The 25,287-nt window shown below is 40.5% G+C and overlaps 1 protein-coding gene across 1 annotated transcript in view; it reads right to left on the bottom strand.

Annotated features, from left to right (window-relative positions):
• Positions 1-25,287, bottom strand: part of MAMLD1 (mastermind like domain containing 1) — a 103,706-nt gene that overhangs the window by 26,026 nt on the left and 52,393 nt on the right. Inside the window, exon 2 of the mRNA XM_053472468.1 lies at positions 17,390-19,051. Coding sequence (XP_053328443.1) covers positions 17,390-19,051 — 1,662 coding nt within the window. The remainder of the gene's footprint in view (positions 1-17,389; positions 19,052-25,287) is intronic.

A 25,287-nucleotide genomic window follows, 5' to 3' on the forward strand; every position in this document is an offset into this window, starting at 1 on the left:
ATATTTTTGTCTCTAGGTTTATATTGGACCTTAACAATATATGGGATCGTGCCCATCTCAAATACATGCATTCATGGCACCTCTCACTGTACAAAAGAAAATAAAAGAGCTATTTACTTATATTACAATTTAAGTAAAGGGGGGAAAATTAAGATTGATAAATTAGAAATAAAGTTGGTAAAATAAAACTCTTTGGGGATAGCTTGGAACTGTTCAGAAATATACACGTTAAAAATGATTTAGCTTAATTTCTAATGGTATCATAAATCTCCAGCTAATCTCTGCTAAATTCGCCTTCTGACGGACGGCAACCCGGATGATTTTCTTGCTTTAGGTCTCAGTAGATACTTTCTGACCATAGATGGCTATTTCCCTTTTGAGGATTCTAGAATCTGACCTGTTTTTGAGGCTTATGCCTTGTGGTTTTATCAGCGAGGTATAACGACTGGTAGAACACTTTGCAGGAAACCGTTCCAAAGTTTAGTGGCAGGATTATTATTATTATTTGTTTTATATAGCGCCATCAAATTCCGTAGCGCTGTACAATGGGACAACAGCACAAAGATCTTGCATTTTCATGTAACTTCTTAGTATCCCCGCCGTAGCCTAAGAACGCGTATCTTCTGGCGTCTAGCGTGTATCTCCTAGCTCCCCAACAACACAGGACATGCGATGCACCGTGGAAATGTTTATTGTTTTTCTGAATTGGCTTGATAAATTGCATAGAATGGATACAATTCCCTGATAAGGTCAGACACAACATTCCCGGCAATGGCCAACTCCTTCAAGGACCTAACACAAAAGTGTCCCCCGCACACTTTAGCCTAAATCTTTAAATTATTACTAATATTATTATCTTTTTTTCTCTGCAATCTGTTCACTAAGAAGTCTAGCAGTCAGTTGAGCTCGTTTGAACTCGCATCTACTGGACTTTCCCAAGTTTAGTTGGGTATTCATTTCTGGGAGTCCAAATGCCAGTTTTTCTTTAGTGACTATGCAGCTCGGACTTTTGTGTTTGCTGCTACAATCCTAATTTTTGACTCCCACAAATTAATACCCAACTGCGCGGCCATGGGGGAGCAGCGATGGAGGCTTGTTCTTGCGAAAACAGCAAACACTTCCATTGATCATACGGTTCCTTGAGCTAGTGGGCTAGATATGTGGGTAGAAGGCCAGTGCCGCAAAAACCTCTTGGCCACCTTGCAACACTTTGGAGCTGATTTTGTTTGAATTGTTAACATTTAGACTGCACTAAAAAAAAAATTAAAAATACAACAATATTAACAATATTTATAGGGACACCCCAGCCATTGTATGCACTTTAACGCATCTCATAATATATATCTTCACTTTCACTTATTTTTTTGTTTCCACTCAAATAAAGGAAGGGTTCATCAGAATGCTTGCACTGTTTTCCAATACCCATGCGCGGATTTCTTACCAGCTCCAGTTGGAGCTCTGGCAACTAATGTTGACAGCAGAGAGAGTGTTGTACGTCTCTGGAGCTGCAGCTTCTTCTAAAACTATATGCTTTTTTTATTTATTACAGATAAAGAAAGCACTTTTGCATACTTTGATGGTGAAGCTGTATGGGTTCACAGAGTGTCCATTCCTGCTTTATTTTTTTTTTTAGATATGATTTAAAGGATCGCAGTAGGAGACACGTGGACTTTATTAAGTGTTCTTCCACAACCGTGCACTCACTGAGAGACGGAGGTCTGCTACTAAGACACAGACATTTGCTAGACTTGTGCGAGGTCTCTGTGAGTTGTAATAAATTTGGACGTGGACATCCGCTGGGTGGAAAATGTGTAAAACAACAGCTGTAATCCAATTAGATGTCACTGTCCAGGGCAGTCAATCTAATTCAGCATGGTGCCGTTCTTCCTTTAGCCGTCTGGTGCCTGCACAGGACTCAGGAAAGGAGCTGTCTGCCCGCTGCAGCCAAAGAGGCCCTTCCCAGCTTAAGCTTCCCCGGGAAGGAGGACTTGGCTGGGGATGCAGACCATATCAAAGCACCAGATCCTTCAAGGTCTGTCTATACAATACACAATGGAAACAAATCTGAATTTTTCTTACTTTTGAACAAGCATTTGATTAGTTTAGATTAGTTTTCTGAAGCGTCTGCATTCATAGAATATTTTTTGTTTCTTAATTGGATCCTCTCCAAACACAAACTGCAAAAGGATCGTGTTTTATAAACTAGCACAATAGCTGCTTATATCTCCCAGAACCAAGTAGAAAGAACGAGGGTTATGTTGTAGTTTTAAAGGTGGTCTTCTCACCTTGGTAACCGAGTGTTCCTATCCCATCTGTCCTTATAGAAGCACTATCTTGTTTGGTATACGATTCCCACTGTCCACAGCTGGCTCTCTGGTGTCACGGGGTTCCATGACACCTATAAAATGTAGCACTTACATGTGCAGGGGTGCAGTTCATGTGATTTAGCTCGGTGTTTGTGCCCTGAAGACCAACTGTCTTCCTGAACATTATCACGTATTCCATTTTTGGGACATTGGTGTGAAGCATGGAGTCTGGTAACCTTTAGGTTGAGGAGCTCCAGCTCATCTATAGTGTGGCTGACATACATATTGCCCACTTGCCAAAGTTTGATTAATTGGGTAATGATACTGTTTGATTAATTATACTGTTTGATTAATTTGGGTAATTATACAGTTAGACTATTAAAAGGATTTTAGTTCAACTTCTAGATTAAAAAAAGCCCTTCCCCCAAGTGTGGGACCACCTTAATGTGGGACCTAGGTCCTAATAGCCAATGATTCCTCCCCATGGTTGCAATCTTCTTGAGCACTGGGGAAAAAACACCTGCCTTGGCATGCATGCGCATCTGCTTAAGGTAAAAAGCACACTGAGCGCTGTAAAGACAGAGTAATTAAATGGCACGTGACGAACCTGTCATGTTGAGAAGTATGTATTCTGTAAGTACAATGAAAATGTCACATTAACGCTTGTGAGTTAAAACCACTGGCTATGAAAATACTAAAACATAGAATGTTTTATTTTTATATCCATTTCTTCGTAGTGAGCATGTCCTCTCTCTCCCACCCACTACAAAGACATCAGCTTATTTATTTTGTTTTGGGAGCTCTTTTCCCATCGCAATTAATTACTTTAATGCCTACTTTTTGGAACACACACGCGTGCCCCCCTTCCTTTCCAAAGGGCTATTTACATGGAAATTGAAACTTTAAAAAAAAAATTAATATAGCAAAAAAATGTTTTTTTGCATTAATAAAATAAGATGTTTGGCTTTGATCGCCAATCTGGCAGAGTTTGACTCCAAGGCTCCTTGGCCACAGTGATTTCAGGATTTACTTTAGGATGCAAGATTAAGACCTCATACTTTTCCCATTTAAAGTGTTTGGGGTCTCTGATACATTCTATCCATACATCAGTTAATAAACTATAGCTTAACCCTATCAATACTGACGATGCTATGATATGATGATATGAAGGTATACCATATTGGATGCCAGATTGGATGGAGTCTGTCTTTCTTGGCAGCGTTCTATATGTTAATTTTGTTCATTTATACCAATACAAGGATATTTCAGCAGCACATATGGACACGTATCCGGAAAGAAACCAAGGTTACAACGCAGGTAAAGAAGTAAATATTAACACTGCAGAGTCTGATAACATAATAATCTATGTGTTCCTTCTTTATCTTAAGTACTGGTTAATAGTTTGGTACACATTGAGAATACTAACTCGACACTGGCAACATGTCATTACCTTTAATTTATTTCCATTGTAATTGGGGTTTCAAACGCTATGTAATTTCTACGCCTGGGGCAATGAGAGACAGCGATTTTTCTGAGATCACAAAAGCCTAGCACGGAAATCAAAGCAAACTTGGATTTAAAGATTTAAACGTTAAAGAATGCACAGGCCATTGACAAGCTAATGATCTCTACCCAGAAAATAATGTCATGCGATGGCCTGCAAACTACAGCACAAGTGCGTAAAAAGGGCACTTACGGCAAACTACTGAAAAGTGGGGATTTCAAGAAAACTCTCTTGTCTCAAGAGATACTGCAGAACAAAAAGGTTGTACAGATATGGAAAAGAAAATAATAAATCTGACAAAGAAATACAGAATTAGGCAGCAAATAAGAACCATTAGGCTCAGCGAGATGTAATGGCAGGTGGGTATTTAAATGAATTTAAATAAACAAAATAATAGTAATAATAAAAAAATATATATATATATATATATATATATTTCAAATGACACAAGTATGAGACAAAATTAATTATCTCTAGCTGGTTTCAGCAGGGTAAATTGTTATGGCCTGTTTATCCCTTGTACAACACTGCTGTATATGAAGGTGCTATATAACCAACTAACAAACAAAGCAATTCTTTGAGGAGATGTATTTCTATATCAACCATGACTTTATGGAGGCGCCATTAAAATCGAATGATGTAGCAGAGATGAGAGACGCAGGACAACATGTTGGTAATGAGGGGGCTGCGCGGCTGTTGCTTTAAATGATGTATCCTGCCGAAGATACATAGCAGACGGTTCCCCTATTAGAGAAACAGATTGCAGACTTTGCAGAACGCACGGCTCACAGTTTATAGTACAGATTAGTCTGTTTTCCCACAACTTAATAAGTGGGGAACGATATTGGAGACAGCACAAATGTCAGACTGTCGAGTTTATTAGGGGGATAAATGGATTAACCGCTTGCATGCCAAGGCTGCTCCCCGTTCTCCATCCTAGTACGTAAAGCAGTTTGTCTACAAATGAGCCCTGAATAACTGCAATACCTTAAATGGTTAATGCTTTCTCCCAGGGGTGCCAGGAATGCAGCTGGCAGCTAAAGGATTAAATCAGTCTGAGCTAACATACTTCTGTACTTACATCGTGTCCAGAGTGAATCAAAAAGTTGGGAGGCATCACGGTGACATTTCAAACAAAGAACTACAAGTGATCTATAGAAATTCATTTATGTTGCAGTTTTTTGGGGGGGTTTTTAGCAATTTTTACCATATATATATATATACGTCGGCCCATGCTGTAGGGAGCATGCATAAGGCTGTACTGCTTGCTGTGGCCCGATCAACGACTTCAGGGCAATAGACGAGGATGCCTTTTGCATGATCCTATGGAGGTGACCTTGTTACCATGTAGTTCCTGCACTTCGCTTGCCTCCCTGATCTGGGGGGGGACCATACTTTGGCTTTAAAACGGGAACACTTTGGGGAACATGATCACAGCACTGCGATACCCATTATTTACGCGCCCCCATTACATGCCATTCATCTGTACCAGACATAATATCATTTAGACCTTTAATAAGGCTTCTGCGTCTCAGATCCAAACTGAAGTTAGAATCGTCCCTGTTCATCGCCACCGTATCCGGAACGATTAATACAAAAACATAAATATCTGCTTTTTACTTCTATGTCTGTTGCTAAAATACAGAGAGCTCTATAATTCTAAATTGCTAGTTACTTTATAGTGTTTTGAGTGAGCGTCTGAGCGTATATAATTATACGTTAGCGCTCCAAAGTGTTTATGTTTTGGGGAAATGAAAGCCATCTCCCGGTATGCAGGACTGGATGCGCTCGGCACTGCGCGTGCGTTAGGACAGCAGTATTGTCTACGGGGTAAGGTTTTATTGCGATGCCTTCTAGCCAAAACCAGTAGGTGTTTACGGCACAAACGACTTTGTGTACATCCCAGCGCTGGGCAGTGCAGGGTGTTTTACGACAGACAGAGGTCACATAAAAGTCACTATTTCTTTGAATTTGTGCCCTGCTTTGTGATGGCACACTGTGCCGGTTTGTTAACCGTGCGGTTATTTACGTAGCCGCTCCACACAACATTATAGAACGTAACAGCTGACCTGATTTCCAAAATGGGAGGGGGGATAATACAAAAGGGACCCGTTTAACCCTGATTTCTGTACCATTTTTGCGGCATTAGAGAAAAATAAAGTGATGCAAAAAAAAGGCCATCAATTAGAAGGCAGAAGTCAGGCGCATAATGGCAAGGATGTTCTAAACACAACAAGCAGGTATAGAAGGCACCAAAGTCTTACTAAAACATCCCAAAACCGGATTCATTGAAATTCATTTTAAAGGGACGCTCCAGCCATCAGTGGTAAGAATCATCAGACCATGAAGGTGGAGGGTTCTATCTGCAGAGCTGCAGCTTCTACTTGAAGAAAGTCTTTTATTTTTGAAGAAGGCATATTAAAGTACTCAGAGAGTGCTTGATCATTTATTCTTCTTTTGTAGGGCCGTAAGAGACTATAAACTGTCCCTTTACCATCTACCGCTTCTACTTTTTACAAATCTGCCCATTAGGCTCTACCACCCCTACCAGGACGCCTTCCCCCAGATCTACCGCTCTTGATGTAACACAGCACTTCCTCCGTGTTCCCCAGAGTCTGGCATGCTTCCGTTGCAGTGTATATGACCTCGAATCCTGGCACTTCTCTTTCTGAGTTATGCTTCCCTCCTGTGCTTCCTTTAGCCCTTTGATGTATTTTACAATTTCCACCACAATATGAATGTTGGTAAATTGTGACTCTGTCCCTCTAATAAAAGCACAATATTATCCGACCTCGCTGTGCGGAAAGATTTATACGGTAAGACCTAGCGCAAACAGACTGTGAGATTTGTAACACGCTGGCATTAGCAAGATGATAGCATCTACATGGAAGACTCGGGTCATGGGTCTCTACATTTCATAAACTCCTATTATTAATAGAAATGAGAGTGTTCCTGGAAAAAAAGTCTTGTTGAGCCCAAGGCTTTACTATAACTGTTCGGTAATGGCACAGTTTGTTTGTTCCAATATTAATCATTAAACTGTGATTCATCCCAGATTTTCCACACTGCGAGATGTGAGACGCAGCTAATAAAACAAGTTGTCTCTCTCCAAGCTGCTCAGCAGATATCGGTTCCTGTTTACAGCTGCGCTTTTCCCCACCTACACACCGTGGGTTTCTCCAAAATGCCCAAAGAGAGCCCCCTTCCCCGGCCCGTCACCACGGTGTGCATTTTACACGGAACTTTGCTTCTGAGAATGACATTGTGCAGCTAATTCATGGGGGTTTATTATGCCGCAGCGTTTCTTTGAAGCAAAAAGTGGACCGAGTGATTTGGTCCTAATCACTCTGACTAATGAAAGTCTATGGGGGAACGGACTTCGTTACCATCAAGAATCAGCTCAGTGTGGTGTTTGAGCAGGGAAAGCCAACCAAATATCACATGACTGACAACAATGGCCGCCTCCATGTCTACAGATAAAGCAAGTTTATTGGAACCAATAAACCAATGCTAATCTACATTAGTGAATACAGAGCTGGATTTTATGCTCAAACAGCAAAATCTTTTTTTCCCTGGGACATTCCCTTTAAACTTTTGAAATGGTGCCCACATTCATTAATGACCCATAGGCTTATTCAGCAGACTAAGACATGGTAGCTGATAGGCATCAATCCTACACCTTGGAGCTGGGGAGTTTCTCAGTGAAATTCTGCACGTTTAGGTAAAGGAAGGGCATTAGCTCCACTCACTGATGCCCTGAAAATAACAGCTCATGAGATGTAGTAAGCAGGTGGTTCTAGCAATCGTCCTTAAAGCAACCTTCTCGTCAGAACCTCATTTCTTAGCATTCAAGCAGGGATTTCAGCTATAGTATGCTAGCATGAAAATTGTGTATCAGGATGCTCAGGTCCCAAAAGAAATATGGAGTCAGCTGTAGGCCGTGAATGTGCCCATTACCCCCAAGACTGCTATAACAACCCTAAGAACTGCCAGGTATGCCCCTCCAGGAAACACAAGGAATGTCCTTTTAACAGTCAGCACAAAAAAGGCTCTTAGAGCTCCAAATGCATATGGGGGCCATCATAAAAGCCTAAAGGAACCACAAAGCTATCATATGCATTAAAGCGTATATGATGGCAGGAGTGTTCCTTTAAGCTCTTCAGACAGATTGACAATCCCTTATTTACAGCTCATAAGCATACCCAGGAATTTTACGGGCAGTAAGTCCCGCTGGCGTCAGTGGCGTTGACGTTGCGGGACATGCTGCTGTTTAAGAGGTAAATGGGCGGGGGGCATCAGAATGCCGCTCCCCAGACCCCAGGTATGTTCTCAAAAAATCATTTAAGGGAATATAAAGACAAAACAAAATAATTTAAGTTCTATGCAGTAACAAAATCTCCGCCATCGTCTTCTAATGTACCGGAGCACCTCGGAACAGCGCAAGAAATGTCTTCCTGCAGCTCCGAGTGCCACACACCTCAGATTAAACACTTCAAAGGGTAGAAACGATGCCTTCTTACAAAAAAGAACTCTGTTAAGTTTCAAGTGTGTATCTTGTAGAAGAATGTTAATTGCTTTGCAACCCCTCTCGGATGGTTCCACGCTGCTATATGATCCCGTAAGATTGCTGTGCTCCGATACATGAATTTTCTCTTTTGTTAATTATTATTATTGCTGCAGTTTTTCGCTAGTTAACCATCTGCGTGCCAAGGAAATCTCCCAACCTTTGTACAGCATTATTGCCCAACGTTTTGCCTTACAAGCACAGAGCGATGCAATTAAAAAAACATGCATAATTTTAAAAGCCTTTTTTTGCTTGCAGAATTACATTTGAATAATTGTGCATAATTAAAAGCGCACTTACATTTTATAGAGAATATAAAATGGATTCTTTACACTCGGTTAAATAACTGGAAGGTTCATATACAAGAGACATATAAACTCAGTTTTTTAATTGACTTGCATATGTAATGAATAAAACGAGAAGGGAAACAGCAATTTGGGAGATTGCAGTCCATTATTGGGGAAAGGTGTCTGCTGTTGGATTAGAACTCCTCATCGCTTGTAAACTACTTCTCTCATTATGATTAGCAGGAAGAATAGATCGGGAGATTTAATACAAAGAAATAATCAGGGAATCCTTGTTGCCTTTCTCTTCTCTAATCATCTGGGTTTGCCACGACCGGTCGTTTCATTTTGGACCCCTATGTCATAAAGAGAATCTGATATAAAGATCCATTACCGGTACTGATTATTCAGAATCATAAGGGAACTATACTATATCAAATTAATTGTAAGGAAGGGCGGCATGACCCTTATGGGATGCATCTATTGAGTTGGCTATCGGTTGGAGAAACTGTATTGGATGTCAAGGAGGAAAGTTTAAAAGAAATATTGTAGCTATACAAGCAGCTCTTACAAGTTCTCAAGGAAAACAAATGATTTTAAGGATTATCCATTCCTGTCAATACAAAGGACCATGGAGGTCAATCTGAGGGCCAAAACAGGAATATATTTAACATGCAGCATTACTTTAAGGCCAAATACCTATTAATAAGGTACGCTTTTATACGTAGTCTTCAGTACCTGTTTTTTTTTAAAGACTCACCTTCACCGTCTGTATTGTCCATCAATTGTAGCAAAGAGTATGGCTCCATACAAGACTGATTTTATAGCCAACCATGTTCCACATATATATATATATATATAAATACAAGGGAACAATTGTATACAAAAAGTGCTGAATCAATAATACATTTATTGTAACCTGATATTTTCGGTTACTATAACCTAAAAATACCTAAAATATCAGGTTACTATACATTTATTATTGATTTAACACTTTTTGTACCAAGCGCACGTGGACAATTGTACCCTTGTATTTATTTGTATGTTGAAAGCATGTTGTGGGATTTGCACACTAGTTCTTATAGCAGCTGGTATATTTCACTGGGCGTTGGGTTCTCACCATACTGTTATATATATATATATATATATATATATATACCGTATTGGCTCGAATATAGGCCGCACTTTTTTCCCCCACTTTAAGTCTTTAAAGTGGGGGTGCGGCCTATATTCGGGGTCTAGCGCCCGACACCCGGGACATGCAGTCCCGGGCGCCGGGCAGGCAGCGGGGTTAGGATACAGATCCCCCGCAGCGGTGCAGGGGACCTGCATCCTACTCCCCGATACGCTCAGACAGCCTCCCCTGCCAGCACTTCCCACGGGGGGGGGTGCCGGCACGGGAGGTTGTCTAAGCGTTTTACCTCTGCCCACCCCCGACTTACCGGAGCAGACTCCCGGGTGTCTTGCGGGGCCGGCGGGAGACATCTACGCAATACGCGTATGCAACTTCCGGTACCGGTACCGGAAGTTGCATACGCGTATTGCGTAGATGTCCCTCGCCGGCCCCGCAAGACACCCGGGAGTCTGCTCCGGTAAGTCGAGGAGGGGGGGGCAGAGGAGGACAGTGGCAGCATATCGGGGGGGGCAGTGGTAGCATATCGGGGGGGGACAGTGGTAGCATATCGGGGGGGGACAGTGGTAGCATATCGGGGGGGAGGAGGACAGTGGTAGCATATCGGGGGGGAGGACAGTGGTAGCGTATCTCGGGGGGGGGAGGACAGTGGCAGCGTATCTCGGGGAGGGAGGACAGTGGTAGCGTATCGCGGGGAGGGAGGACAGTGCCAGCGTATCTCGGGGAGGGAGGACAGTGGTAGCATATCTCGGGGAGGGAGGACAGTGGCAGCATATCTCGGGGGGGGACAGAGTGGCAGCATGTTTTTTTTGGTGCTTTTTTAAAGAAAAAAACTTTTTCTTTAAAAAAGCACCAAACTTTTAGGGTGCGGCCTATATACGGGGACGGCCTATATCCGAGCCAATACGGTATATATATATATATATACACACACACACTACTATTCAAAAGTCATTTAGCTGTGACCCCAAAAAGAAGGAAGCTTCTAGCTGTGTAACATAATTGCAAAAGGGTTCTCTAACTTAAACTTGGATTAGCAAACACAACGTGCCATTGGAACACAGGAGTGATGAGAGTGATAAAGGGTCTCTGTACATCTATGATGATTTTCCATTACAAATCAGTTGTTTCCAGCTACAACATTTACAACATTAACAACATCTACGCTGTATCTCTGATCCGTTTCATGTTACTTTAATCGTATTTACATTGGAATACATTCTCAGCAGTAAAGTCTAATGTTCTGCTTCACTATAGGTGTCAGCTAACACTGCCTCTGGCGATACTTCTGAACACACAGAACATGACCTGCAAATGAAATATTAAATGTCTCCCCAACTCTCCTTAGGACACGGCAATATAGTTTTACCTTTGCATTGAATGGTGGCTGACGGCTATAGTCCAGGATATAGCCAACAGCGCAGGAAGCTATAAATTCTATTTAAGAGTTGGTCAAATATCTGTCCACGTTATGGAGGCAATACGTGTGAGGGGGCAGCAGCTGAACAGCTAATAGCTTATATGGATCCATGCGAGTAGACACATGGAAGAGTTTAAATTCTTCAAATAAACCACCTCCCCACTCCGTTCTTCGAGTGAGGTAATTGAATTTACAATAATCAAGTAATTAGCAAAGATCCTTATTGGTTGTTATTTTAATGAGCCCTCCTGCTGCAAAGCAACTTATGTCGTTGTCTGGGCGGCTAGAGATACTCCTGGTATCGCAACTAGTTCACAAGACGAGACTGCGAAGAGGTGAAGAACAACCAAGTGTTATGTTTTGTAGATGCTGAATCAAGTAAAATGGCTCATTCTAATTGAAATGCCCCTTTAATGAAAAAAGACTGCTTGCACCGTAGCCATTTTCTCTAAAGGACCTTCCCATAGTAACGGACAGAAAAAGACTGATTTATTCTCCAATAAACTTTCCACCTCGGTTCAGGACAGCATAAGACCAGCGCTACATGCAAAACATCATAAAAACGATACTTTTTAATTGACATGCATTGCTTGTTTGACGATGGCAGTGTGAAGATGGATTGCCGCCGAAGAATACATATGTGTGGCAAGCCGTGATGATTAATAGCTCTCAAGACCACAAGAAATAGGTTTAAGATGAAAGGTCAGAATAAAAAGGCAAAGATCCGATTGAATCTCTCCCCACCTTGGGACTTGGGGGAAACTTTAAAACGATACACAAGGGGGTGTGAGAAAGCTTGGACTGTCAGACAGCCCTGTTAGTAATACAGATGTCTTTCTCTGTACCTTAGACACAAGCGTCTGTTGCGCTGATTTCAATATTAAAGGCAAATGCCGGTGTTCGTTTTTATGCTTATGGTATTAATTATTTCAGATCTGGTTTTACATTCCTGTTCTGTTACGTCAAACCTGAAAACGTGACACGGCCCCAAATATTTTAAGAACTATGTAGCCAGTTTAAACTAAGGGGGTCACAAATGCTGAACTCAAGTTGCCAACCAAACAACTTTCTGTCGTCCATACACCTGTTATAGGTTGACTGCCTTAATTATTTATTTACTATTATTTTACTATTCTTGGTCATTATTTAACCCCTTTGCAACAGGGCTGTTTTTAAAATTTTTGTACCCTTCGACATTTCTGCTGTGTTTTGGTTTAGCTGTAGTTTTCTTCTCTCTCGTTTACTGTACCAACACAAATAATATATTGTTTTTTTAGGACAAAAATGAAAGTATCTTTAGATACTTTTTGATCATATCATCTAATTTACTATAAAAAATATGGTGGAAATATGAACAGAAAAAAAACCTTTTCTGACTTTTTACTCATCTTTTACTTATCTACAAAAGCTGTTTTTTTTGTTGTTTTTTTCCAAGTTAAAGGTCAATACCTACAAGAAGCATATCGCTATTTCAAAACCGTTTTGTTTCAAATCTGGTCATATTTCAGACATCTTTGAATTTGGCCAATTCAATTAACCCACATCAAACCTCCTGAGTACAGTTATATCGCCCATGCATATCTTTGTCAGGTTGTTTGGGGCTAAATTGGGGCTGGAATTTTGACAACTGATCACCCTGCACTACTGTCCTATTTAGGACATATTTGAAGCCGACCAGTTCAGTTTACCCCTATCAAACCATATATTTTTAAAAACTAGATACCATGCTGGTATTTTACTTATGTGGTTTTTACGTATAGCACTGCAAGCTACTGTATTAAAACAATACAGTATCTTGAACAAAGGGACACTTGTGTAGAAGTTATCTTCATACAAATGGTACCCTTTTGTTCATAAGAGGGAATATTAGGTCCCAAACAATTATGGCACTGGTTCCTGGAGGGTCAAGGTTGCTTTCCTTTCCTTCATACACCTTGAAGGTCTGAGTGAATCCCAATCTTCTCTTCATCAAGGATTCATCCACACAGATATTCCTTCAATGTGTATTAGCGGAGTAAAAAAAGCGATTGTCGATTGTTTTCTAAGCAAATTTAAAACCAGGCACGTCAGTTGTCACTAACTGCATGTTTTTTTCCGTGATGTTCCGGGCGTGATATGGTTAAAGATACACTTAATTGAGTCTGCCTTCAAGCATAACTATCAACCATAACATACTTGTAGCAAAAGCACCAATTGGGAGTTTTATATATGATCACAGCAGTCAGTTCCAGACTGTGTGACTCTGAGATTGGGGCAAAATGCCTGACAGTTTCCAAGTGTACCTATAGCCAGCTTCCAAAGATCTACTGATTATTATATTTTTACTACAATGCAACAGCATACCACCCAAAATGTCAGGTGTTGAAATCAAGGCACCAGTGTCCTGTGTGTCTACAGGCGTGGCCAGGTTCATGACAAGGTGGCCAGTGCCCACAAATGTAAACTGTACTGAGAAAACTGGGACACTTTACTCAAAATATACACATTATATATATATATATATATATATATATATATATATATATATGTGTGTGTGTGTGTGTTTGTGTGTGTATTATGTAACCTAGAAACACAGTTGCAGGAGTTTATCTAGTGCATAAAACTATAAAATGTAGTAGTTGGGTAAACTGACAGAACTGTTTTAACTCCCGATATTCTAGTTCTGCTCAACCCTATAACAGCTGTGTTTTATACCTCAATAAAATTATATCATTTTCTGCTTTGGATTTTATAACATACTGAGAAGTGTAGTAAAAACCTGGAAAACAGTGGCACATCTGCCATACTGAGCTTTTTGAGTGCTGCATTTTGGAGAATATAGGAAGACCATTAGATTTCATAGTTAGCCTGTTGGGTCTAGCACTGGGTCAGAAAAAAACTCACAGACATGATGTCAGCTATATATCCTGGCTCCGGCAGACTAGGTCTACGATGGCAGATCCATGGAGGTGTCAGCACACGTGCTTTGAAACCGGGGGGCAGACCACCCTCTTGGGTTATCAGTTTGACTGATGTTCTGCTGATCTCCCCAACTGTCCCATTTACACTACTGAGGCTGTGCCTTTAAGACACGGAGTGCTGGGATATGACATAACATGCCTGAGCCCTCTAGTAAAGATGGCGGCCATGGAGGGGTTGGCTAGGGGTGCTGCCCTGGGTCAGGCCTAGGCCATATGTAAATACTCCGCTGCTTGATGTACTGCAAAGTCTAGGAAGCTTTCTATCAGGATCCCAACTGTTGTAACATAACACAAACATTTAAAGGCAATGTGATGGCTGGAGCGTCCCAGTTCAGAACCCAAGAAATCTGAACTTTAGGCCTGATATATTGTTAATATGAGCAATCCAACCCCTATACATTTTCTTAAAATAATGCACATAGAATATAATGTAGCACTTTGTTTTGTACATGTGCCAGCTGGGAATTTCAAGGCTTATCACAGTGTATTCTTGGAATAAAAGTTGCCATGTGGCTGAGTTTAAAATGTTTATCTTCCCAGCTGTCCTTGATGGATCTTTACCTAGAACTACTTTACTGCAGTATAAAATTAGTGAGAACCCAACCCTTATTCCATTGCCCTTGTAAGCGTCTTAATGAAGTCCAGGTTTAGGTCATGAGGAAGAAGGGTAGATTTTACAGTCAAAATGGATCTATACTTAAAAAATACCTGAAATATAAGTACTTGGCATCAATAACTAATAATGTCATTTTATTATGGGAGTGTTGCCCATATCTACTGTATAATGTATAAAAATGTATCTGTGTAGTGTTATATGTAATTAGGAGATAACAAAAATATGAAAACCTGATTTATTCTGATAACATAAACAAATGCAGAGACTTTCAACTATATTAACGCTCAATCTGTATATTTGCTAGTAAACCCGGATTGGTATAGTGTATAGTCCTAGCTTGAGTTGTTTAATTTTATATATATGTATATACTGTATATACCCGGTATATATTTATATATATTGAATTGAATAACTGAATTGTATCCTATGAGGTCTATTTACTATCTATGCAACTCAATAAATAAAAATCATAATTTAGCTTTGGCATAATTGGAATTGTGCGGCAAGGGTAGGATTGTTCACTGTCTCCCGTTTTCCTTAAGGGTCATGTGAATTCAGTCAAGGGAGATTTAATTTGGGGTCTGAAACATTAAAGGATGGCAAGTTTCCCCCAAAATAAAAAGCCCTAGGTGTCAGAACATTTCTTGTTTCTATACAGATGGAACCAAGCTTCCACTTATCTTGTGTAATAAATTAGATCACATATTTGTTTTAATTAAAACCTATGAAGCTTTGTTTGTATCACTGCGAGGGATTTCTTTAAAGCACGGACAGGCAACCTCTGGCTTGCCAGCTGTTAGGAATAACAACATCTGGAGAGACATAGGTTCCCTACTCTAACAACAAAATATTTGCCTTCAACTAGTGAGTTTATGAACATTTAATAGTTTTAGATACCTTATTATGTAGGTTTTGTGAGCTTTTCCACAATAAAAAACACTGATGTTCGCAAATATGTATGGATATTACAGAACAACATGGCAACGTAAGGTACAGTGTATAATAAATCATGTCAACGAGTTACGCAAAACTCGGCTTACGTATAGAGTTACCGAATGATCCACCTATGTAGGTCGGGGACTTTCTGTATATCTAGCTCTCAAGGATAGGATAGAATATGGAGAAATGTGATTGACTAAAGGCAGCATTGTCACACAAATGTTTGAAATCCACGCTAAACAACTTGAGTGACTTGCCTGTTCTTGGTAACATCAACTCGGCCTCAACTTTTCGAGTAGGATCAAGACGGATTTGACTGGACTCAAGTTATATAGAAGCGCCAAGGTGAAAATGTTCGGCGCGGCCAACTTGCTTCTACTAGGGTCCAAAGCTTGGCCTTCCTTTGTAAGGTTGAGTTAAACACAGGAGCACTCATAAAAAGTGCCAACTTACCCTTTATTAAAAAATCTTCATTGACACTCTCCCTCTTTGAGAGGCATGCGCGTCACATAAAAATACGCAATATTACCCTGAAAATAAAAATTCTCACTGGCGTCCATTAAATGCACTATTCAGAAATGTATGAGCACAATGGAGTAACATCATTGTATGGAATACTGACGGTTAAATGCCTTTGGCGCACACTCGGCCAGTGTGAGAGAGTACCTAAAAGCCTGTTCCTGTGGGTTTGTGTCACAACAGCTGTGCCTTTCCCTTTGCTCTGCTGTTTACTGCAAAGATCAAATTTCATGTCTTCGTGTGTTCCCACTCCAACTGGCAGGAGTCCACATTCCTTCCCCATACACAAGCAGCACTTCTTTCCATTATAGAAGGGGAAAAATCGAGCCTACAGCCTCAGTTCCAATCCTATAGAGTCAAAATGCCTCGATTCTAAATCCTCTTAAAAAACGAATTGTGAAAAGCAGTACAACAAGCACCGTGTATTGCAATATAATATTTACAGGGTTCTAAGTCATGGGAAGTAGACAGGCTGGCAGACAAACTTGATGACCAAACAATTTGTTTCTGAACCCATAGTCTACATGGTTGTTCTTAAGCTATTCACTGGAGTGACAATAGACCATTTACTGTACGGCACCAATTACAAAAAGTTCACAGTATGCACAGGGTTTAGTTGTTGACTTATTCAAAGGGTATATGCAAACCATGCAAATCTTTTCATTAAACTGAGTGCGTTAATAACATTTAACTCTTTGCCCTACAGTAAGGTGAATGATATATATAGATGTATATATGAGCTTCTTTACCCCTGTGTTGAGTTGACTTTATGCATCTGGTAGGCACACTCAGAAAGCCTTGATCCATACACTTTGCACAACACATTGTCTAAGCATAGTCTCTATAATGTAAAATCCTGTTTAGACTTTAAACTCTGTTCATGTTTTGGAAGGCTTTACAACTACTCATGTTCATATTAACCACCCTATAATAGTGAAGGTCACCCCTCCCTGGAAGATATTCTATGAATTAATTCTACTTCCTGTATAACAACATTTATACATATTTCCTCTTTTTCTCTGCATTTTAGATGTGGAACTATACTGTCCCTTTCCATTGGACATGTCATCCAAATGCCCCCCATTTCTACCATCTTCAGACAATTAACTGCACATCAACTACAACCCTTAAACATGGTCTCTCACCTGTCTTGTTTGAGGTGCTAAACCACCAGGCTGCATCTGTCTCTGCATCCGTGACGGCTGCATCAGTTGCCGTATCTGCTGCTGAAGAAATTGGCTATTGCTGACCTGTTGAGTTGGTTGCACTGGTGGAGCCTGGTGCTGCTGTTGCTGTAGATAGTGGATTAAAGACCCAGGGCTTGAAGACATATTCATCTTTTGGCTGGCAGAGTCAGGTGCGAAATGAGACAGTGGTTTGGTGTTATTAAAAGAAAACTGCTCATGAGATACTGGTGTGTCGCCAACTATCCCAGTCTGCAGCCCATTGGAAGGCTGTTGCATAAGCATGTTAATGTTTTTGGGCTGGTTGGTAGTCATTGGCTTGAACAGTGAGTTCTGCATACTAGACTGACTGTTGGAAGTGGTGAGATTTGAGATCAATGTATTCTGGGGACTGAATGGCTGTTGATGCAGTGCTGGGCTTGATAGTTTTTCAGGCTGATATGGTGGTGATGGCCCTGCATTTGAAGAAGTCATGTTTGACACCATGCTACTCTGTGGACTTTTGATGGCATTGGGTGGAATGCTGCTTGACGTCATATTTGATAACATGGTATTTTGTGGGCTGAAGGGCTGCTGGTTAAGAGCTGGGCTTGAAATCTTCTCAGATACGTAAGGTGGAGAACGCCTGCTGGCCTGATTGCTGGTGGAAGTCATGTTTGAAAGAAGAGTACTTTGTGAACCTTGCATATTATTCCCTTGCAAACTGCTTGCATTCATACCAGACATCATAACATTTTGTGGGCTGAATGGCTGTTGAGGAGAAGACCCCGGCCTGTAAGGTGGGGACAAACCTGTAGGTGACATGGTTGGCCAGTTGGGAGTCTGCCCCTGCTGCTTAGATGAAGACCCTTGTTTACTTGCAGCCAGTTGTTTAAGCTGTTGCGCATGCCAGTTTGCACTAGGCATGTTTGCCATGGATACTGGTAACATGGACTGTGGCTGGCTCTTATTTTGTGAAGGGGGTATGGGAGACTGAACTGGTTTATTTGAAGGAACTGAATAATTTGCTCCAGTGGATGATGGTCTAATCTGAGGGGAGCCCACGCTAGTAGGATTACAACCAGTGGAAAAATCTTTGCTTGAAATATGGTTGTCCATGTGAGATGTGGATTGTGGGGACAGCTTGGGTGTTGTACTCAAGCTTGGTTGAGAGTGACTTATAACAATTGGCTCCTCTGCCTTACTTCCCAATATATTTTCGAGGTCCAACTCATTTGGAGATGGATCAGGCATTTTAGTGAGCTCTTCTAAGAGATCCTGCAGTTCTTGGTCTACAGACTGGAGGTTACCAGACTTTTCGTCATATGGCGCTTTCTGACCCATTTCTGTATTCTGAGATACGGAAAAGGGAGACGTCATGCCCGTACCATTCATATGGTTATTTTCCAGCAAAACTGAATGACTGCTCACTCCCATGGATGAAGAACTATGATTGGTCGAGAATGGGGAATGCTGTAAGTCTGAGCAAGATATGGCAGAATTGGTATTTTGGGCTTGGCCCATAGAAAGGGTAACATCGTCAAGACAAAGTCTTTTGCTGTCACTTGGAAATATTATATCATTCATTCCAGAGGACACTGGGGAGCTGTCATCTTCGATTTTTCTCTTTATGGATCCTTGCAGCTGGAAGAGATGGATATACATTATTATGTATACTTGAAAATCAATATGAATGTAATCAAAGCAGTGATTTCAATGTGTATGTTTGAACAGCTTATACATATGTAAGACTCGGTCTCTGAAGGGAAAATATCACTACAAATTAGATAAAGCATAGATATATATCCAATGTCAAAAGTAAACTGAAATCTTTAATTAATGTTAGATCTTCCCATGATGTCTCGACAACAAACTATATTACTATAAGGTCAAAATATTGGAAGCAGCACCTGATAACACAAGAACAACAGCCATCTGCAGTAATGTTTAGAGAGCACCATATATTTCTTTAATAAAGGACACTGCTATTATAGGTTAGAAACTTAAATGTTATTTAACAAAATAGAAAGATAGCATTGTGTGGGTGAATTTTGGTTCAAATTCATTTTTGGAAATAATCTTTGGAAATAAATGTGGGATGTCTAAAATCTAAGATTTTTTTCTTTCCATACATACAATTTAAGGTAGTTTATTTCAGCAAATGTGTTAAGAAGGTATGAATCACTAAAAAATGATATGTTCCCTGTCGATTTGACAACTCCCATATTGTAGAAGCATCATTGGCATTGCACATGCCATCTCACCATCTCTGCCCCATATTCAGCAACAGGGGGGTCTGGTCACTAAATGTGCTGCTATGTCACTCGACTAACTTTTGACGAAGAAATGAGTTGCAGCATGTTCCATGTGAACCCACCCAACAGACATTGACCTCCTTTGTAAGTAAGATGTTAGAACTGCTAAAAAGTGTCAGTCCATTATACAAGATGCAGAAAATCTTGTTTACGCAATACAGAAAGATAACGGAACAAATCTCAAAATTCCAATCTCCATTAAGCTGTATAATGTGCAGCCTCTGTTTTAATAGCTATGACCTGTGTGTCAACTTGATTAATCTATCATTAACACCACTGCCTCACGTAATGAGAAATAATCTTTATGGTCCAGAAGATCAGCAAACAAAGAATAAGAAATCTTTGCATTGTTATCAAGACACAAAGAATGCAAGGCAGGATAGAAAGGAAATATACACGTTGATTGTAATTACTGCTGTCCAGTGGTGTAATGAGTAATGATGCTCTGCTGAGACCTTCCAGCTTTTGCCTGACAACTAGAAGGGCGAGATTTCTATTTTTCAGACAATATTACCTCCCAACACTCTCAGTTTTCACAGGACTGTTTTTTAGGAACTGCCCCGCTGTCCCGGATAGCTGCCCCGCTCTCCTGTTTTATTGGGCAGTGGGGATCCCCTGATCTCCTCTGACCCTTCTAGTGAGCTGTTAAATCAATGTAGGTCTGTGGCTCTTCTGGTAAGGTGGTTGGGTGGCCACCTTATGGATCCTCCTTGCCTCACCTCCTCAACACAGGTGTCCCGACACCTGAAATGATGGGAAGTATGATATTTTGTATCGCAACACAGTGCAACTGAAATCAGTGAAGCACTACAAATGATAAAGGCAGGAGGTAGTTATTTTTTTTATAATTATAATTATGTTTTCCACATAGTTAAGAAACACCTGCATACCTGTATATCTTACAAATGGCGAAGTTTAATGGTCAACACTTATACTGTATATGTATGAACACCACACATTAGTGCAGCTTGAGGCCTCCAAGTTGTGAACGCGCAGAACACTACGTCTTATAAGTTCTTCGGGTTCAGAAGCAACAAATTTTAAAGGGAAATTCCTCCAAATTTATCAGTTACATAAATTACATTTCTCATGGTTACAGGACACTGTGTCCTTGAGACTGTGGTGTATAGCACTTTACATAAAGTGTATCTGTTTACAGCTGGCGCAGTGATCCCATATAAAAGACGTATAGGTCAAGTGAACCTATACGAACCTATACGGCACATAACTGCTGTGTGTGCAAAGGATTAGAGATGTGACAAAACAGGTAAATCCACATTCAGTGTTCCTGAATACTATTTATGTATTTGACTTCACCTGTGACTGTTTGTATTGTGGTAGAACCACAAGGCAATTGAATTCTACTACCCATGACCTGCTTGTAAATGACATGAAATTAGGTCTTGGACTTTGCTGTCCACACAAGCGGGAAACTGAATGTAAAGAAAAGGGGGTAATGATTTGAAACCATAGACTCTGGTTTACACAAATCAAAGCTTTCAAACACTGGCAACATTATTATGACAGTTAATGTCGTTGACGGATCATTTGAGCATAGACAAGGGCATAATTTAGACCAGGGATTCGTTTTTTTTTAAATTAAGATTCCATTATATGAAAAATTATGTGAAAAACCAATACCTGTTAACAATAGGCTGTAAGCTTGGATGTAGTTAAACATCTACTGCAACAAGTGTATACATAATTTTGTACACCCAATGGGGAATGCATTGATCCCATAATAGGCAATTCTTCTCCTGGCTTAGATATACAATACTATATGGACATTATTCTATGGACATCGTCGTTTTCAGGAACTATAGATAAGCACAGTTCCTGAAAATAGTTTGTAAAGCATGTCGTGACATCATCATGTGTGTAACAAAAGCCAGTTCTTCCCAGGGATATCTCTCTATTAGGGACACCTTTTGGGGGTCTTAAGTGCCTCTGCCCCTCTTCCCCGCCTCAAGTTCATCTTCTGTAGGATCTCGGAATGTTTGGAAGGGATATAGGTAACACAGTGTTCTACAGTCCTATAGGACACAATAATTGCTCTAAAATACCAAAAAATTTACTTCTAAATACAACTGTAAAAGGGAAATATATTCTTCATCTAAATACTTTATTCGGTTAAATAAATACCAGTAAATATCAGTAGGTCACAAAGACACATAAAAAGTCTTGGTAAAGACCTTCTCCCTAGTCATGTCTCTAACCCATAAACCCGAAGAATCGCACAGATGTTGGGTGGTATGAGAAAACCACAATTAGAACTCATACATTTTAATGTTTCCCATTTAGCTGATATCTATTTTTGTCAATATTTCTATTTTGGTATTGCTTTGCTTACCAACTCCCATGCAATCTGTTTCATGCACTACAATTCAGCCAAAAGTAAAAAAAGCAAAACGAAAACAAAACAAAAAAATTGAATCTTTGATAAAAGAACACTCTGTACTGAATCTCAATTTGTTGCTGTACCTGTAATAATGAACCGCTTACACCATAAGCCAAATCTAGCTCTTTGTATCACACTGAGATCTTACAGTTAGCTGCTGACCTCACAGAATAAACATGAGCGCAGTTTACAAATGTGAGTCCTATAATTGATTGTTCGCTGCATTAAACAAGTTATAGGCTGAAACGATTTATGCTCTTCGGACATTACAAAGTAGTATCCCTCTTCTTTTGGACATGTAGAGGGCTAGAAGGTGAGTGAGTCTCCTGAAGCTAATCATTAGATGACTAAATTAAATCTCCTCCTCCCGCCAGCTCATACTTAAGTCCTTAGATCTCCCATGTGTTTTGACTATATCCGGGAAGTATGTGGGTTTGATTCGCAGTCTCCAGGTACACTACTTTCTTCAGGTAGGGGAGAAGCATGTGGCCATGTTAACTCCCTCCCCACCCACTTTCCTCTGCTTTCCACCCAGTTCTCCCCCACTAAAGGCTCCCTGGTGCCCCACTCTTTCAGACTCAACCTTCAGTTATTAAAACACAGATATTGCAGATTATACAATGATGAGGGAGCTAAATACCAAAAAAAGCTTTTTAGTGCAAAATAATAATAGATACCTGCTATTTATGCATATTTCAGAAAACTAGTTATTCTTTCAGTGAGCATCTCTGGCTACGAAGAGGATGTTAAGAAAATTTAGTCCAACCCATGACTTAACAAAATATTTGCTGACATTATAAGGCACATCACATGGCAACAGCTGGATTCCTTAAGAGCTTTTCAAAGGACAGATGTAAAACACAGAGTAGGATTTGTTTTCCCAACAATCTGCTCATGCTAGAGGGTATAAAACAATCCTTTCCAAAACTAAAAAAAGGACTGTATAAGAGGAAATGCCTATAGACATCAGCATTAATGTAGAAATGCTTAAGACAGTCTTACTAGGCCTTGGCTTCCCAGTGCAGTTAAGTCCAAGTGGCCCCATTGGCCCCTTGCACCTCGGTAACATACACAATGACACACTTATTTACAAATACAGTTTTACACTAACAAACTTTCATGCTAACATACACTCCTACTCATACATACACTTGTGTTAACACTCACGCTAACAAACACATACACACTCATGGTACACACATACCCATACTAACACACACATTTACACTAATACACGCTAATAAACACACTCATGCCAACATACACTTATGCACTCACACTAGCACCCCTGTACACAAACTCATGCTAACACATACACACTTACTCATACATATCCGTCCCTAACATACTCACAAATACATATCCGTCCCTAACTCCCTTAAAGCCTTACCCTCTCACCTCGTTCAGAGCCTTTTCTTAAAGCTGTGTGAGTAGTCCAAGTTGGACTGCTATTGGGCCATCCTATCTCTGATACACACTCCTGCTCACACTTACACATACACAGAAGTACTTTAAAATACTACAAACATCAAGTACACTTTTTTATTGGCATATGAAGATTTTTCTATGCCCTGAAGAATATTTAGGATCCCTGCACAATATAATGGGGAATCTTATAGAGCTTCCCCAATTAACACACACAAAAGTCACCTACTGTCACGGTCTGCCCAGGCTGCGGAGCTGCATATCTGTCCTGCTGTAGTTTTTCTGCTTTGCTTTGATCCATTCCTGGATTTCCTTTTGCTTTGTTCTATTTTCCATTCCTTGTTTCTGCTCCGGCTCTTTGCTTCTGCTCTGCTTCCTTTATTAGGTGTGCCCCACCTGTGTGTTCTGTTTGTCTCAGTCTGCAGTCTGCAGTCTAAGGTATGTCTCAGTGCTATGTGTTTGGTTTCCATGTGTGGTTTGTTTTGTATCTTTGTCTGCAGGGATTAGCGTTAGGACCCACCGTCATTGGAGTACTTTGGCGTAGTGGTGGGCTAAGCATACTATGGCCATATCATGTGACTGAATCTCCAATAGTTATCTTGTAGTCCTAGGCTAGTTTCTGTATTCATGTTTGTCTGTCTCCTATGTACCTTTGCCCTTCTTCCTTGAATCATCTGAGGATTCCGGTTCCTCTCTCCTCTCCCCATGTCCCAGTTAATATGTCCTATCCTTGCTTATAGGAGAAGCGTCCGAGGGTTCCGGCTCCTCATTCCTTCCCCTGTGTTCCTTGCCTTCTTCCCTGTCCTTTGTTGTGCCCTGTACCATGTATGTCTTGTCAGGTTATGTTTATTCCTTGTCTTGTGGCTGTTTATACTTTACGCTTTTCATGTCATGTTTCTAGCCACTTCTCCTGTATATCCTATATCATGTTTCTTGCCTGGTCTCCCTTTCCCTTGCTTGTTATGTGTCTGCTACATTAACCCTTTGCTTAGCTTCCATTCTCCCAGCCTGCAGCATCCTGCTCGTGATTCAGTGATATGCTTCATGCCTGCTCCAGGGTGCTTGCAGGATTCGTTTGTTCTGGACTTCATCTGCTGCCATATCAGGGCGCTGGTGTTTGGCTGCACTAACCTAGGTGCTCAACGCCTGGGCGAGTGTGGTCACCCTGCACCAGGCCCTGCCCCAGACTCCGCTACTGCATCGAGACTCCTGCAAACTACATCGGGCGCGCTGGGTCCTTCCAGCCATCAGCTTGGACCCAGTCCGTGACACCTAAATGCACAGCAACGCACCAAGGCTCAAATGAAAATAAAACAAGAATGTTTTGATAAATATCTATTATGTTTTTCGTAGGGCCCTGGTTGATGTAATTATTGCAGAAATCTTAAACATGAAATTGCAAGGTCTTAGTGAATCCAGCGATTATGCGAATGAATGAGGAACAGAGCTTGTTTTCACATATTTATTCCAGAATAAAAAACATCCTGACCTTTGTTTGCTGTAATTATCACCAGAAAGCATTAATCTTTGAAAGATATTACTCCCAAACAGCGTGAAATAAAACACACATAAATATATATTTGTCAGATGCTACATGGCAACAATCGCATGTGCAGACACTCAAGGTCATTTGAAGGTTAGTCATCTGGCTCAATATGATTACCCTATACTATATCTGGAAATGTGTATATTCTTTAAACTTATAAAACAAAAACACATATATCATTCCTAAAATTGTATTT

Source organism: Spea bombifrons, chromosome 8, assembly GCF_027358695.1.
Source record: "Spea bombifrons isolate aSpeBom1 chromosome 8, aSpeBom1.2.pri, whole genome shotgun sequence".
NCBI lineage: Eukaryota > Metazoa > Chordata > Amphibia > Anura > Pelobatidae > Spea > Spea bombifrons.